Source organism: Pholcus phalangioides, unplaced genomic scaffold (assembly GCF_987345545.1).
Source record: "Pholcus phalangioides strain wild (caught in Gottingen) unplaced genomic scaffold, Ppha-v1.0 ptg000015l_1, whole genome shotgun sequence".
In the NCBI taxonomy this organism is placed as follows: Eukaryota; Metazoa; Arthropoda; class Arachnida; order Araneae; family Pholcidae; genus Pholcus; species Pholcus phalangioides.
The window spans coordinates 63,963,107-63,978,722 of record NW_028301608.1 but is presented as its reverse complement, the minus strand read 5'-3'; the positions used below and the strand labels follow the sequence as shown (position 1 = coordinate 63,978,722).

The 15,616-nt window shown below is 32.4% G+C and overlaps 1 protein-coding gene across 1 annotated transcript in view; it reads left to right on the top strand.

Moving 5' to 3' along the window:
* The window catches only part of hob (bridge-like lipid transfer protein family member hobbit), a 57,712-nt gene that overhangs the window by 1,032 nt on the left and 41,064 nt on the right, over positions 1-15,616 (top strand). Inside the window, exons 2-13 of the mRNA XM_089244064.1 lie at positions 3,647-3,770; positions 4,167-4,216; positions 4,592-4,721; positions 5,149-5,264; positions 5,390-5,450; positions 6,320-6,418; positions 6,654-6,699; positions 8,054-8,214; positions 10,855-10,913; positions 11,739-11,907; positions 14,970-15,121; positions 15,234-15,391. Of these exons, the coding sequence (XP_089100190.1) occupies positions 3,647-3,770; positions 4,167-4,216; positions 4,592-4,721; positions 5,149-5,264; positions 5,390-5,450; positions 6,320-6,418; positions 6,654-6,699; positions 8,054-8,214; positions 10,855-10,913; positions 11,739-11,907; positions 14,970-15,121; positions 15,234-15,391 (1,325 nt within the window). The remainder of the gene's footprint in view (positions 1-3,646; positions 3,771-4,166; positions 4,217-4,591; positions 4,722-5,148; positions 5,265-5,389; positions 5,451-6,319; positions 6,419-6,653; positions 6,700-8,053; positions 8,215-10,854; positions 10,914-11,738; positions 11,908-14,969; positions 15,122-15,233; positions 15,392-15,616) is intronic.

Sequence of the window (15,616 nt, the reverse complement as noted above, 5' to 3'; positions counted from 1 at the left end):
CCATCACATATTTCATTTAAGTGACCTGCAACACATTTACAGCTCATTTGAGTGGCCGACTGCAATTTTATAGATCCTTGATGTGGCTCTGGTACTTTTCCAGATCATTTAAATGACTCTAATCATTTGAATTACCTGCTGCACATTTCTAGATCGCCATGAGTAATTTACAACTGAGTGAGTTGTGCTGGAAGCACGAGTGTGTGTGTGTATACCTAACAGTCTGAGTGTGTATTTAGTGTGGTGGATTTTCAGTGCTACTATCAATGTTTCAGAAGTGAAGTCTAATGAATGAATATTTGTACCATTGTAGGTTTGTTGCTCTCTCTGGCAAGACTTTTTAACAGGTTTCCGCAGGGAGTCTCCCATCGCGGGGGGTTAGTGTACCAACATCTTGATGAGTATAAAAACAAGCTTGCCATTTGGAATCGACAATAAATTGTAGGTCCCAGTCTAATTAGCTCGAGTGTGCAGAAAATGACCATGGTGCAACAAAAATTATCAATGAGCAATGACTTTTTAACAGGCAGATGGTCTCATATTCGCATCTCAAGGTTAGGAACCATAGAAAACCAACTTCAGCCGACCAGCATGGTGTCGAGGTAGAGTCTCAAACCAGAGTCCATCACTATGACCATCACAGCAGCAGTATCACATACCAGAAACTCAACCTAGAAAATAATTTGGAAAAAAACATACTACATTCGATGCTTGTTATAACTACCCGACATTATAGCAACCATTCCATTATAATGACCAGTAGGAGTAGTCCAAAATGTTTTCATTCAACAACTCGTATATGTTTTACTTCTGATATGACAACCCTCCCAATATAACGCCCATTTTCAAGGGTCGTTATATTGTCTCAACTGCATATATATATATATATACAGTTGGCTAGTTACAATGACCAGTATGACAGGTCCTGAATATTTTCATGATCCTGCCGTGTTATTTTTTAAATGAGTAATACATGCCATTCAATCCATTACAACAAATTAACCCCCCCCCCCCAAATTTTTTTTTTTACCAAAAAAAAGGACAAAATATATCATAGAGAGTGTTTGACCTTGATCTTTGATGTTTGGAGAGAGCATATAGACAGTTTATAGATAAAGCTTTACTACTTCTACAAAAAAACCCATTGGTTAGCTAGCGCCATCACTGGAAACTTTTTACTCATCATTCAGTTTTATTTTCTCGCATGATGGCTCATTCTCACGCGATTGATTTTTCATCCCATTCTAAATTTCATTGCATAATTTCTCAATCGGGAGAATACACAGACAAGTGATCTTATTACTGTATTTTGTTGTATGTGGTGAAAAATAAATGTAGATTTTAGCGATATACAGTATTTCTGTAAATACTATTATGTACTGTGTTATATACCTTCAATTTTTTTTTTGAACCAGATATATTTCCATTGTTTAACATTATAACAAAATTATTTTTTTCCTTTAAAATGCAATGTATCCTATACTTTTTCTCTGAGAAGCTAAACTTTATAATTTTTTAAATGTTTGAAATACAGACATCTTAATATAGTGTCCATTCCTCGCAAAACGAAGGGGTTGTTATAACAAACATTGAATGCACCAACAAAATCCTGAAAAAGTTAAGGCACCAAATTGACTTATTTGTGCGTCATTCGTTATATTCGGGTGATATCTTGATGTATTCTTTTACAAAAGTCAGAGGAATTTATTTAACAAAAAATTTAGACAAAATAGTTACATTTACTACTGTTAGATGGACTCTGTAATGAATCTGACACTGATCCATTAGGCCATCGCATCCCTTTCCCAAGAGCCAGAAAGGCAATGAGAAATAATGATTTTCCCCGTAAAATACAGGACGTATATTCACTGTACGTCCTTTGCTGCCACTAATTCGCCCTCCAACATATTGATGTGAATGGCTACAAAGCTCTACCTGTTTGTCCCAAGTATAACTATTCTGACGATGAAATTTTGTATTTAAAAAAAAAAAGTTTCCTATATTTCTGTCAAAACTACATAATCTATGCATTTCAAATCATAGAATGTTAACTTTTTCAGATAGTCTATAGTATAGGATCACTTGATAGATGACAATGATAAACAAACACCCTTAGAATCGGGAAATTCAGAAAGTTGCTTGGTTTGATTTTCAAGATCAAAGATTACATACCATATATATATATATATATAGATACAGTCGACCCTCATTATAATGATGTCCCCGCCCCCCATTATATCGACTATTACAACAGGTCTCAATTTTTCCCCTTTTTCTGCCATGATATTGTCTATCCAGTATAATGACCAGTAAATATGGTTTAATCCATTACAAAGACCAAACTCTGCTCTGCCTCATGTTCGGTTAAGTAGTAGTAGTGTTTTTTTTTTTATCTATTTCAAATTTTGTCTATTTCAAAAAAATAGGCAAAATTTGTTTCTGAGTGTGTTTGACTTCGACCTTTGATGCTTGTAGAAGGAAAGATAAAGCATTGTCACTTCTACAGAAAACCCTGTAGCTAAGTAGCGCCCTCATACTGGGAACAGGGAAACTTTTTCATAGCAAGGTGGACTGCGCACATACAAGTCGATTGGATCTTTTTTTCGCGCTCTCCACATGGTTAATTTTTTTCAATTTAATTTCTCTTTGTTAGAATATGCAGGTAACTGACCCCATTCTGAAAATTATTCATTTGGCGTGTCCTAAATAAATGGAGTGCTTTATCTTTACCGCATTTCCACACATTAGCCATTACCATGAAACATAGAGAGAGAACATGCCAGAAAATTTGATTCACAAATTCTTGATAATTCTTAAATATCTTATAAGAATCCATTGAATTGGCTGAATGCAAAGTATGATCGTAAAAATCTCATTTTTCCTTTCGTGCCAATCTCCTAATATAACGTTTGTTTCCCATGGAATGAAGGGAGGGTCGCTATAACAAGCATCGACTACAAGCCTATATTACACTATGATGAATTGGCACTGCAATGAATTTGTACCACGATGAATTGGCACTGCAACAAATTTGTACCACGATGAATTGGCACTGCAACAAATTTGTACCACGATGAATTGGCACTGCAACAAATTTGTACCACGATGAATTGGCACTGCAACAAATTTGTACCATGATGAATTGGCACTGCAACAAATTTGTACCACGATGAATTGGCACTGCAACAAATTTGTACCACGACAAATTGAGTCCCGATGAGTTGAGTGCGACAAATTGACTGGCTACACTATGTTAACATAATGTTCTTGGAAAATTTCAGTCTAGGAAATGTCCGTATTATCTGTGGAGCTCAGAAAATCACTCATGTTGAGCAGATGTATAGTCCTCCTACCGCGAGATGAGATTTGGCTACGGCATGTCATGTCACGTCAAACGATTCTATTTTATCCTAGAAGAACATGCCAATCGTGAAAGCTCAGTCACTGATGAACTTTTCTCGAAATGCAATCGTTTTACCAAAAAAAAATTGAATAAAATCATCCGACGTGACATGACGCAGCGAAAATTCATCTCGTGGTCGGAGGACTATATCTTTACAGTTTATAATTGAAGTAATTTTTTATATATGTTTCACAATGTATCATGAAGATTATCTTCTTTTTATGATCAAATTATGTTTTTCAGATTCGTAGTATTAGCGGCGTGTAGAGTATTGCACAAAAAATATGGCATCAAAGTGGATGTGCAAAAATTCAGTTTCTTTTCTGTCCAAGGAATCAGTGTGGTGCTGAAAAATGGAACAATTTTGGTATATGTTTTATTGAAGTGATGAGTATTTCTGAAGTGTTATTTCTTGTTTATTAATTTTAATTTTATAATGCACAACTGTATATTATGATGGTCTGTAATAACAGACCTAAGCATGATATTCTTCAATGTCTAGCTTTTTGTTTAGGTTTCAAAGTGCTGCTTTGTCAATTTTCTAAACATTTTATAGAAAATGTATATTGCACTGTATATGTCTGATTGATATTTTTTTTTATATTAAGTATGTATTGAAATATTCATTTTTTCATTAAGTTTTCAAAAGTGAAGACTTTTCACTAAGTTTTTGCATTCGATCATGTTGATTTCTTGTGAAAATAATAGAGAAGTTTGACTAATTATTGTTCACACTTATTTTTTTTTATTATTATGTTTCTAGCAAATTGAAAAATTGTGGCTGAGATGTAGTTTTTTCAGCAAAACATCAAGGTAAAATTTTATGCTGGTTCTAGTATGCAATCAGTATTGTAATTGTTTCTAGTGTAATCTATCTGCATTATGATTTTTTTTCTGAAACCGTGCAAATAAGTATTTTAGATTTCTCATATTTCAAGTTCAATCTGTTAAACATGTGCATAATAGCCTACAATAAAAAAACAAAGATTTTAAATGGTGTATTCTGATTTTGTTCATTGATGAATTCGTCCTGATTTATTGGAAGTAAATCTCAAAAACTGACTGAATAAAGTGTGCAAAAAAAATTCTATTTAAAAACACCTTTTTTTATAATTGGTTTGTACAGTTTAAAAAATTGTGTATAATGTTTCAGCTTATACTTTTTTCAAACTATTGTGTATGTTTCAGCTTATTCGTTTTTTGTGCTAATGACATCCGCCTTCAAGGAGATGCATTCTGGCTTCAAACATCATCAGAACCTAAGCCTTCAAATGGAAAGAGCAAGATTCCTATGCAGTTCCCATTCCGAGGATTGAAGGTTCTCATTTTACTACTGCTTCCTTATTGTTCCTATGCATGTGTATATAGTTATATTTCCGATATCATTTTAGTTTGTTTTCCATTTTTATATCCACCCCCCCCCCCCTCCCTTAAGGTAGGTATGAAACTATAGTGATTTCTCACTTATGCAGTGATGCAAGGGAAGCATGTAAGAGAGGCATATAAGTGAATAGCATTATTTATGTATATCTTTGACCGGTAATACAGAAAATCGCCTTATAAGTCAGAGAAACATATAAGTGAGAGTTCACTGTATTTGTTAACTGAATGAAAGTTTTTTTTTTTTAAATTGGGAAAAGTTTTCGGAATCAGGTAGTCAGGTAGTGAATAATAGTATATGTGTAACTGAATGTATTTAATTGGTTAAAAAAATATCAAGTGATTCATTCGTTTCCTTTTTACAGTTTTTCTCCTTGCAAGCATATAACTTGAGTGTGATGCAGTTAGGGAAACCAAAAGAGTTTTTGTTGCATATTTCATTGAAAGAACTAAGCCTATTTTTTGAAGACAGCCTGTATGGGTATGCAGTGTTTTTCTTTTTTTCAGATATAACATTTGTCAATGATCTGTTTTGATGAAAATGAAAAATATAATTTATTTATTTTCATGCATTTTTATTGAACCAATCATATTTTTCATTTTTAGGGTATCATTGAATTCCATAGTTACTGAAACGTCATTAAAGATTTTTAAGCATCTGCCTTCAGTAAGTAGATGTTTTTATTTATTTTTTTAATATTTTATGTGTCCATTATTCATTTTGATATTTTGCAATGAATATAGAAATTAAAACTTTTGAAATAGTTTTTATTTAATTTTTTATGTATCAATTACTCATTATGATATCTGTATGCATTTTTACCGGAGTTTCGATTAGCTGTGTTAACAGTTTTTTCTCAATAAATTTGGATCATGTTTTGTGTAGCTTTATAGTTTAATTACTGTGTCTTTATATTTATTAATCAAGCAAAGATAAGGTTTCTTTTGGATATATTTTTAGCATTTTTTATGCTTTTATTTTTTACATTTATTTTGTTTTTAATGTGACATTCTCTTTCTCCTGAATAACTTTGAGTAACTCAAATGAGATGAAAGGGGAAAAAATACATAATGTGTGAATTTTTATTTTATAAATTATCTGCATTTTAAAAAAAAATTATACATTTCAATTGAATATTTTTCAGTTCTTTCTTGAAAGTAACTTACAAAACTTCTGTATAGAATAAAAATTTTGGATGTACAGCAGCCTGTTGTTTTATTGAGCCTCATTATAACATGCATTCAGATATCATGCACTTTTAAGTAGAACTGTAAAAAACTTATTAACTTTAAAACCTGGATAAGTCCATGAGTAAATTTAGTATATCATGCTTTTTCTCTTTCTCCTGATACAAACAAAGGTTCATAGTATTTTAAAATTATGTACACACAAATAAACACATCAAACATAAAATTTCATTCCCCTTTTTGCAACACGTGTGTGCTTTAGAAATTAACTTATGTTTTAAATATCCCCGTTATTCTTCAGTTGCTATTTACAATGCCCACTTAAATTTTTATTTTTATTTTTTGAAGGATCCCGAGAAAGAGATATCAGATTCTTGCTTAGGCCATCTTTCTGCAAATGTGCACTTGCAGCTTAAAGTATGCTTCAACCACAAAGATTTAGTGCAGGTTTGCATAATTTTGTTTCTGAGATACATCTTGTCTATTTTGAAGTTATTAAACCATGGTGTGCATTTGACTAGGGTAAATACAGTACATAAATTTCTGGGTTATGTTTTATGTCGACACAAAGCTACATTGGGTAAAAATTAAGGTGAATTGAATTTTCTTTTGGAATTCTGATAGCATTATTATAGTGAAATTGATTGGCCATAATGTCATAAGTTTTACTGTTCTTTTGCAGTGCTTTTCACTCTGTGTGACTCAACCAGAACTCATTCTTTATGAAGGTTTGTATATTTTCTCATGTGTAATTGATGTTGAATACTCATTTAACTATCAACAAGTCAAATTAAAAAAATGGACACATTCGGACCCGCTTACAATAAAATCGGTACAAACAATGAAAATATTTATTATGTGAACTTTTTGTTACATCCATGCCTTTATTAAGCATAGATAAGCAATATGAATTTCACAGGAAATAGTAAGACTTTGTTATATGCAAAAATTAATAATGCAGTAAAACCTATCTTTAACGCAACCTGTATTAAGGAGAAACACCTGTCTTCAATGGAAAAAAATCGTTTTCCTATGATTTCAACACCAAAATACATATTGAACAACCTAGATTAAACGGAACCTGTCCAGCATGGAAACTGAAAGAAAAATTGTACCCTTTAACAGAGAATTTCACTTTTTTTTATGACCATTAGACCAAATTATCATAAAAAAAATGTTATAAAGCGGTACAACAAAATTATTTTCGTAATCTATGCTTGCATATGTGAGTTCGTTTCTGTGCTTGATACTGTGCTTTTGGTAAGCCATATGTAGTAAAGCAGTTGCTTCCTGAAATTAACACAATTTTTCGCTGTCAAAATCTAAATACAGTATTTAGTAATTATAGACTAAGTATTTATTTTATCTATATTTAAATTATTTATTTTATCTATATTTAAATTATTTATTTTATCTATATTTAAATTATTTATTTTATCTATATTTAATTTATTTATTTTATCTATATTTAAATTATTTATTTTATCTATATTTAAATTATTTATTTTATCTATATTTAAATTATTTATTTTATCTATATTTAAATTATTTACTTTACCTTTAATTAGTTTATCTTTCTTTTATTTCAATCACACATGAGGTCATTACACCATTTGACGCATCAATTGAACCTTTATTAAGCGGAAACCTCTTTTCAATGGAAAAAATCTTGCTCCCTTTAGATTCCATTGAAAACAGGTTTTACTGTATCTGTTTTTGTTATAAACAGGTCTGACTGTATTTAAAAAATAAATAAACTGATAAAAGTTCCACTTTTCTCTTAAATAATTTTTACGGTTAATTTCATTTTACTCTCAATTATTTTCATTTGTTTATTTTATAAGCAAAGATGGTAAATATATGAATCTCTCTGATTATTTATTGTGGAATTTAGAATTTAACTTCCAATAGTTTTAAATTGAAATTAAATTTTAAATGACTTGATAACTTGTGGGCTAAAAAACATTAGTCTATGAAAAAATATGTAAATCATTATTGGTGTTTTTCTTTGTCTAGAGGGGTTGTAATATGAACAATTTGCTTTCATGTTTTAATTTCTATATCAATTGTACAATATTTCAGGCTTTTCAGTGAGTCGTCTAAAGAGACAAGTTTCCTCTCAAAAGCATCCAATTGATACATCAGACAATGGAGAAAGTAGTGATTCCGCTGAAACTCCCATATCAGAAGAGCCTGTCATTGCTTCTGAAAATGGGTTGAGTTGGCTGAAGAAATTTCCAGAGGTTTGAAATTTAATTAATAAATACCATGTTTTTTGGAGTTATTGCATTTAGATAAAGTGATTAGCAGTGGCATCTTATGGGTTGAATATTCAGAATGGCAAAGAGCAAAATTTCATGTAAATTTTATATTACTTATTTCATAGCTGCCAAGTCTCCAGAATTTGTACTCCATCTCCCAGACTCCTGAAAATTTACTTTGGTTCCCAAATTTTGACCGTAATTGTAAAAAAATCCCTGCTTTTGAGGGAAAAAATTATTCTCAAAGAATTTACCCAAAAGACTTTCTTTTGTTCTTAATCCCTGAATCAATATCGCAAGCATGATGTAAATTGTCACCACATGGTGTCAAATCACAAAAAAATCATTTTCGGGAAGGAAAAGACAAAATTCATCAAACAGACAGCATCAATTCGGTCTTTAGACATTTAAAATTGGCAAGATGTCATGTATACTTTGACCATATGGCCTGTTATGAGCCTGATGGAGATGTTTTTATTAGTGATTTGATTAGAAAGTAGTTATGACAGGCAATTTAACCTACTAGTTGGCAATGATTTTCGACTTGGCTGCTAATCAGCGATGGCTTTCACAATGTCATGTTTTTGCAAAGTGGGAAAAATCCTTGCAGTTTTACTCTTGTTAATGTAAACTCCCTACTCCAAAAATCTGTAATTCTTATTCTCCAAAGTTGGAAGCTATGTTATTTAACTTGTTAAAACAATCAACTTATTTCAAAAACAAACACACTGGTTCTTAAGCAATCATGACATGTTATGACAAAAAATTTCATTCACCTAAAAGTATTTCTTTTCATTATGATCAAATAAAATAAAGCATAATCTTTTTCAAATTAAAAAGTATAATTTTTATGTAAAGAGGAAACTTTATATTGAAAAATAATTTTTTTTACGTTATTAGTGATAGAAGAACTGACTATCTATGAAAAGTATTTTGAAAACTCAAAATCAATGTTTATAGAAATAATTCAGCCATGAATAAGATTTTCTAGAAAGCCAAGGAACAAATAATTAATTTAGCACACTAAAGTTAATGTAATGCATTATATTTGAGGATGATGTCACTCTCTGCTATCCATACAAAGATTTTTAACAGCTGGCTGATGCAAAGATATATTTAGGAAAGAGAGAAAATTCAATTGCCTTGTGAAGAATTGAACCCATGTCCTCTCTCTCTTGCCGGGTGAGCACCCTAGACTACAAAGGCAAGGAATATCTCGATCTTTCCTTGAATCTCGTGTGCATGAACAGTGAGGGGACATGGGTTCGATTCCTGCAAGGACAGTTGAATTTTCTCTCATTCTCTTCGCATCAGCCAGCTGTTAAAAACCTTCATATGGATAACGGAGAATGACATCATCCTCAAATAAGTCGCCATCTGGTGGTAGTGGCAGCAATTATGATCTTTGGCAGACTTGATCTTGTAGGTGATCCTCACCCAGCAAGTGAGAGGATGTGGGTTCAGTTCTCTGCAAAGGCATTTGAATTTTCTCTCATTCCTAAATGTTTTTGCATCAGCCAGCTGTTAAAAACCTTCACATTATATTTTATCAATAATTATGAATAAACCATTATATCAGGGCCCTGGTAGGTGATATTGTTCAGGACCATTCAATGGGAAGAAAAATATAAATAAAAGAATGGGACTCAAAGATCTTTATTTTTTGGATAGATTGTTTGCTAACATTCGTTAGCTCAAACCTGTTGTAATATAAGAAAATATTTACCTTTGTGTTTTATGGTTTTAACCCCAACCAATCATATATTTTTTCTCGTTCTCATGCAAATCATGACCAGATAGCATCATTTTGATAAGCTATTTTGTGTGTTGGCATCACATGTTATGTAAATTATGTTGCTATTGTTGCACTTGCGTGACATCACATGGTGTATTCAGCCTAAGTGGAATATATCTTCAGTGTATAGTCCTATTTCCTCTCTTGTTATCCTTATCTTAGTTTCTCAATTGTTAATGTAACGTGTGGTCTGGTACTGTCATATTTTCTATATTTAATAAATAACTTTACTTTTAAAAGTCTTTTAGTACATTCTTTACAACATTGGCAGTTCTTTCGAAACGAAATGGCTAACAATGCAAGCAGGGTATGTAGCAGGTAGTATTTTTTTTATTATGGTTATGGGCGGCCAACTATGCTCTACTACCAACCAGGATTTTCTTGGAATTGAGAAAGAATGTTTACAGCATAACTTATATCAGGTCGTGTATGGCCAGCAATATATGACCAACAACCAATAATATTTCTATATGGTAAACATGACATTTCTCTAATTTCAGCTTCAGTATTAGGTCAATCCTATTTAAACAAAACTGTACCCTTAGCGATAGTCAAACTTGAAATGGGGTGGTTGAACTTCTTGTACATTTCACAAGTTCTATTGATATAATCAGTTTGATGAATAAAAAGTTTTCCATCTTTTTCCTCAAAGTTGATGCCAAGTAATTTTTTAGTTTTTCCAATAATTTTAACATCAAATTTAGATTTTAATTTCTCCGTAATTTCTTCAATTGTGATTTTTGGTAGAAATGCTAATATAATGTCATCTACATATAGTAACTACTTGATATTAGTGTAATTGAGTACATTTTTGTTTTTTTTCTCAGAGCTCTTCATTCAAATTAGATTTCTTCTCCATCAAACTTATGAAAGAAAGTGGTCACAAGTGAGTGATAAATGCATTTTGATTTATTATATTCCAATTCAGTAAACCATATGAGCAGTTTCTATTTTGTTTTATTTGTACAAGTTATTCATAAATATCATAATTAAAATCTTTACATTGGGCACATACATATATAACAATTGTAAACTTTCAACACATATTTCTATGAACATTTTCAACACAGTAATACATTCATATAAAAGTAAGTAAATGGATGCTGTATGTATTTTGCTAGAATAACAACTTTCACAAATTTTGAATTGTCAAATAACAAGAATATTATGTACTGCAACGAAACCTCTTTATATTATTACCTCTGGGGACTTAAAAAAAGGAATGATATAAGCAGAGTGACTGGAAGAGAGGAGTGAGTAATGATAGAAGGGGAAAAGGGGGAATTGTCAATGAACTCTCATGATTCCTAGGGTGAGATAAACTGACTAATAATTTTTATGGCCTTATCTCAATAGGTTCTGTAAATCGGTATACATTTTCTGAGCCAAGTAAGCTCATAGCTCTGCCCACTTGCTTCATAATTTGAATGTATTAGTTTCCTTTGTAGGTAGTCACAATTTTTCTGCATATGTTGTCGAACAATATTGCGAATTCCTCAATCAATGTTTCCTTTTAATGTGAGTGTTTCTTGAGCCTTCCTGATCTACATGCCTGACAAAAAATATTGTGTGAACAGCAGTGGTAATGTTTACTGCCAATAAAATGGGGGTGGGGAGTAAAGTATAAAAAGTTGTAAAATTTTCAGTTTCCACATTGATATGTTTGCTTTAGAAGGTTTTAATTCATTTTGTTTACAATATTCATTCACAGAACAATTACTATGGGTATAAAGTCAGTTGATGCTCACTTGAGTAGAAATGATGAATTGAATGATTTAAGCTTGTTATCTCTGACATCTTCATTTTGCATACGAGGGGTCGTAGCTTCAAGTAGTCATGATCAGTTTGCACAGCTTGAATCTTGTTCTTTCAAATTAGATGTAAGTTTTACTTTTTCATAATGCAAATAGTAGGATTTTATTGTTATTACTGTTTTTTTTACAAAAAAAAGAATTTTTTTTATCATTCTGATTTATGTAACCAAAGGACTTATTCGATGTTACTGTTTCTTTGAGGAGTGTATTATGCTTTTTATTGTGCATCATTTTCAGCTGAAGAGACTCATTCGTGTAATAAAAAATAATGTTTTTCAATAATAATGTTGTTAAAAAATAAATATTTTTTTCTATTGAAAATAGTTTTTTTTAACCAAAAGAAAGGGACAGTTGTAAAAATTTATTTTATTTAAATGTCCATTAATACATACTTTTGGTCTTTTATTCACCTTGACCTGTGAGCTTTCATTCTTAAACAGTAAAAATGGTATTCTCATAATTTATAAGATTGCCTGTGTTAAAATAATCAAAATTTTATACAAGATACAGTAGTTTCCTTGCAGCTGAGTATTTATTGTGTTTATCTCTGGTTCAAGAGAGATAAGCGCAGAAAGGCTAAGAATCTAAACAATCCTATTTGTTCTTGTGTACATAAAGGAATCAGTTAAACAAGATGGTGAAAAATGATTAATTTTAATGATTTGTTTCTCGCTAAAATACACAGACTGGTCAATTTTAAATCTAAACTCACTCAGTGTATGATATATATATAATATTCGTTCATATTGCACTTGAGAGAAGCCGGTTACTTCAGCTTTAGAACATCGATTAACTGAATGGAGGGGGTACTATTCATTGAGGAGTGAATCAGTTTTGTCAATCTCACCCAAGGAAATGAAAAAAAAAAGTGATATCTTCTTTGTCAAACAAATATAAACTGATCAATAGTGAACTGAACTGTCCTAGGCGGTAGTGACCAGACTGCACACTTGAAGACCAAGATTCGAATCCAGCTTGTTCATTTGATCACCTCGTTGGACATTTTGCCTGTTGTGGCCTTGTATTTGAATTATACATAACTGATAAAAGCATGATACATGCATAACTATAATACTGTCCTTGTTATGTTATTTAGATTTAACTTTTTAACAATTACAGTTTAACCTTTTAGGAATTTAAGAATTTTGACTAAGGACAGCTGTGAAGAGAGGGGGGATTTTCCATTATCAAATACCATTTACACTTATACTACCACACGAACCCAGGTTCGAACTTACCATTCCTGAAAAGACAATCATGTTCTCAACAAATAAGCAAGACAGTGAACCAAGAAAGATATCACATTTCTGTTATCAAAGATTTTTAATCCAGATCTAATTATTCAGGAATCCTAAAGAGGCCCTGTTGAACCCTGTTGCAAAAAACAAGATCAAACAAAATTCTCCACTACAAATATTACACGAAAAATAACTAAAGAACAATGGAATTAGGTGAACTGAAAACATCACTTCAGAGAGACCTTGCTTTTGATCAAAATATGTGTGTTAATTTAGGTGGGGGAATTCATTAAACAAATGATTTTGTTTTTAAAAGCTTACGGTTATGAGAGAAGGGAACAACCAGAGGGACCATCTTGGAGCTGGTCTGTGGAAACAAGGTCGACCGGGAGAAAACATAGTTCTTGAGTTGGTTGGCGAATCCGGAAATGAGAAAATAACAGTGAGAGACCAAACAAGGTTAACGACCGGCGTGATGGTAGACAACCAAAAAAGGTTGCAGACTGCATGACGGTGGATGGCCAAAAGGGCTGACGAATCATAGTCCTTTAGTGGACCAGCAAATCCAGAATCGGGAGAATGATGGTAGACGACCGACGTGATGGTGGATGACCAAAAAAGGTTGCTGATGGCGTGACGGTGGATGGCCAAAAGGGTTGACGAATAAGTCCTTTAGTGGACCGGCGAATCCGGAATTGAGAGAATGACAGTAGGCGACCGAAAAGTGTTGATGACGCATGATGGTGTGATGGTGAATGCCCGGTAAGGTTGACGAATCACAGTTCTAGAGTGAGCCGGTGAATCCGGGAGCGAGAGAATGACGGTGGGCCACCGAAAAGGGTTGACGACCGGAGAAAGAGGAAATGCCACTGGCCCTGGTTGCTGGCCAATGGGTCTTAGCATTTTTGTGAAACGACAACTGAAACTTGTAGGCAACCTGTAGAGAGCCTCGACGCCATCAGGCCCTGGGTGGGGGCCATGATCTTGGCATTTATTTTGTTTTAACATGTATAGTATCCGTCGGGTTCTTTGGAAATGAGGGTCTCTTTTGAGTCAAAGCACCATGCCCACAACCGTCCAGCTCATGTAACTACATTCTCCTGAAACTAAATTGATCTTCTAAAGATTTAACTCGATTAAATAAATGATAGCAGGGGAATTAAAAATTTAACAAAAGTTTTATGGTGGCCCTGGGCCAGCTCCCAAAGGGAGCTACATCGTCATGCGACTACATCATATTAAATCCACAGGTTCAAGAAGGTTAGACAAAGAAGGGCGCTTTGAAAGTTGAGAAATTAAGGGGAAAAGAAAGAGTGTGCGGATTGGATAGAAGATAGTACGTATATCAATATAGAAAAGTATACTTGCCTATGTGCGAAGGTTAAGCGTGACTCAGCGAAAGAAGAAGGGAGAGAGAAAGCGAGAAAAACACCATAAGATGGCGTTTACTATTATTATACATGTAGTTGAAACATGCAAGAAACAATATTTTGAAAATTAAAGGGGATTATATTAATAAGTGGTGTTGGTGTGGGGAGCACAGATGTTGACTGGAGAAATTAAATGACTAGAATATAATAACAATTGTAACCCATTTTAGTAGTTTCCATGACCCTTATATGCACAAAAAATAACAATATTTGCCACATTACATTCCAATTTTTCCCATTCTCCGTAACATCCTGATGGAAAACTAAAAGTGTCAATGTTTTTGAGAATTATTTAATTACAGTTCAGTGTAGATTGCACAATTCATAGAAACTAAATTGAATTTCATCTGTTAGAATTTAAGTGTTTAGTTCGGATATTTCTCTCTGGGAAAAAACTAGCATTTTTATTTGAAATACTAATGTTTTTGTTCAGTAAAAATGTTTTGTTTTCTAAATTCAGGTTGGTAATAAATTGGTTTCTACTACTGCACAGCTTTCTTCTTTTATATTTTCCTATGATAAAGATATTTTTCAATCATGGTTGGATGTCAGTGCTTTTAGCTCTAAAAAGTCTCTTAATGTGCCAAATGAAAGAGCTTCAAAGCCAAAAAGGTAACTTTTATTTTACCTTTTTTTGTATTTATAGGATGCATTTGTGATAGTTTCATATGATTAATTTTTTTTTTTTCATGCTATCAGTTAGTATCTATTCTGTTTTTTACAGGCTTTTTAATCCTTTGGAAGTTTTTCAAGGTTTTCATATACGAAATACAACAGAATTAGACAATCTTTATATCTCTGTCAAATTTCCAGGCTGTTCTGCTTTCAGTGCTGGCCTTATGCATTGCCGAGTTATGGCTGCCAACTCTTGCACTTGTTTGGGTAATTTCTATTAAACTTGTTTTTCTTCTAAAACTGTTGCAGACATTTTCCAACTAATGAATGTCAAAAAAATCAATGATCAAAAAAATTATAAAGACTTTGGCAATGTTTATTGATAGTTGTTCAAATCCCCCCACTGTAACATTTCTCCAGGTCAAATCCAATATTAAAGTCATAATAATAAACCAAGTGGGTCTTTTCTGAGCAATATCTGAAATAACTTCA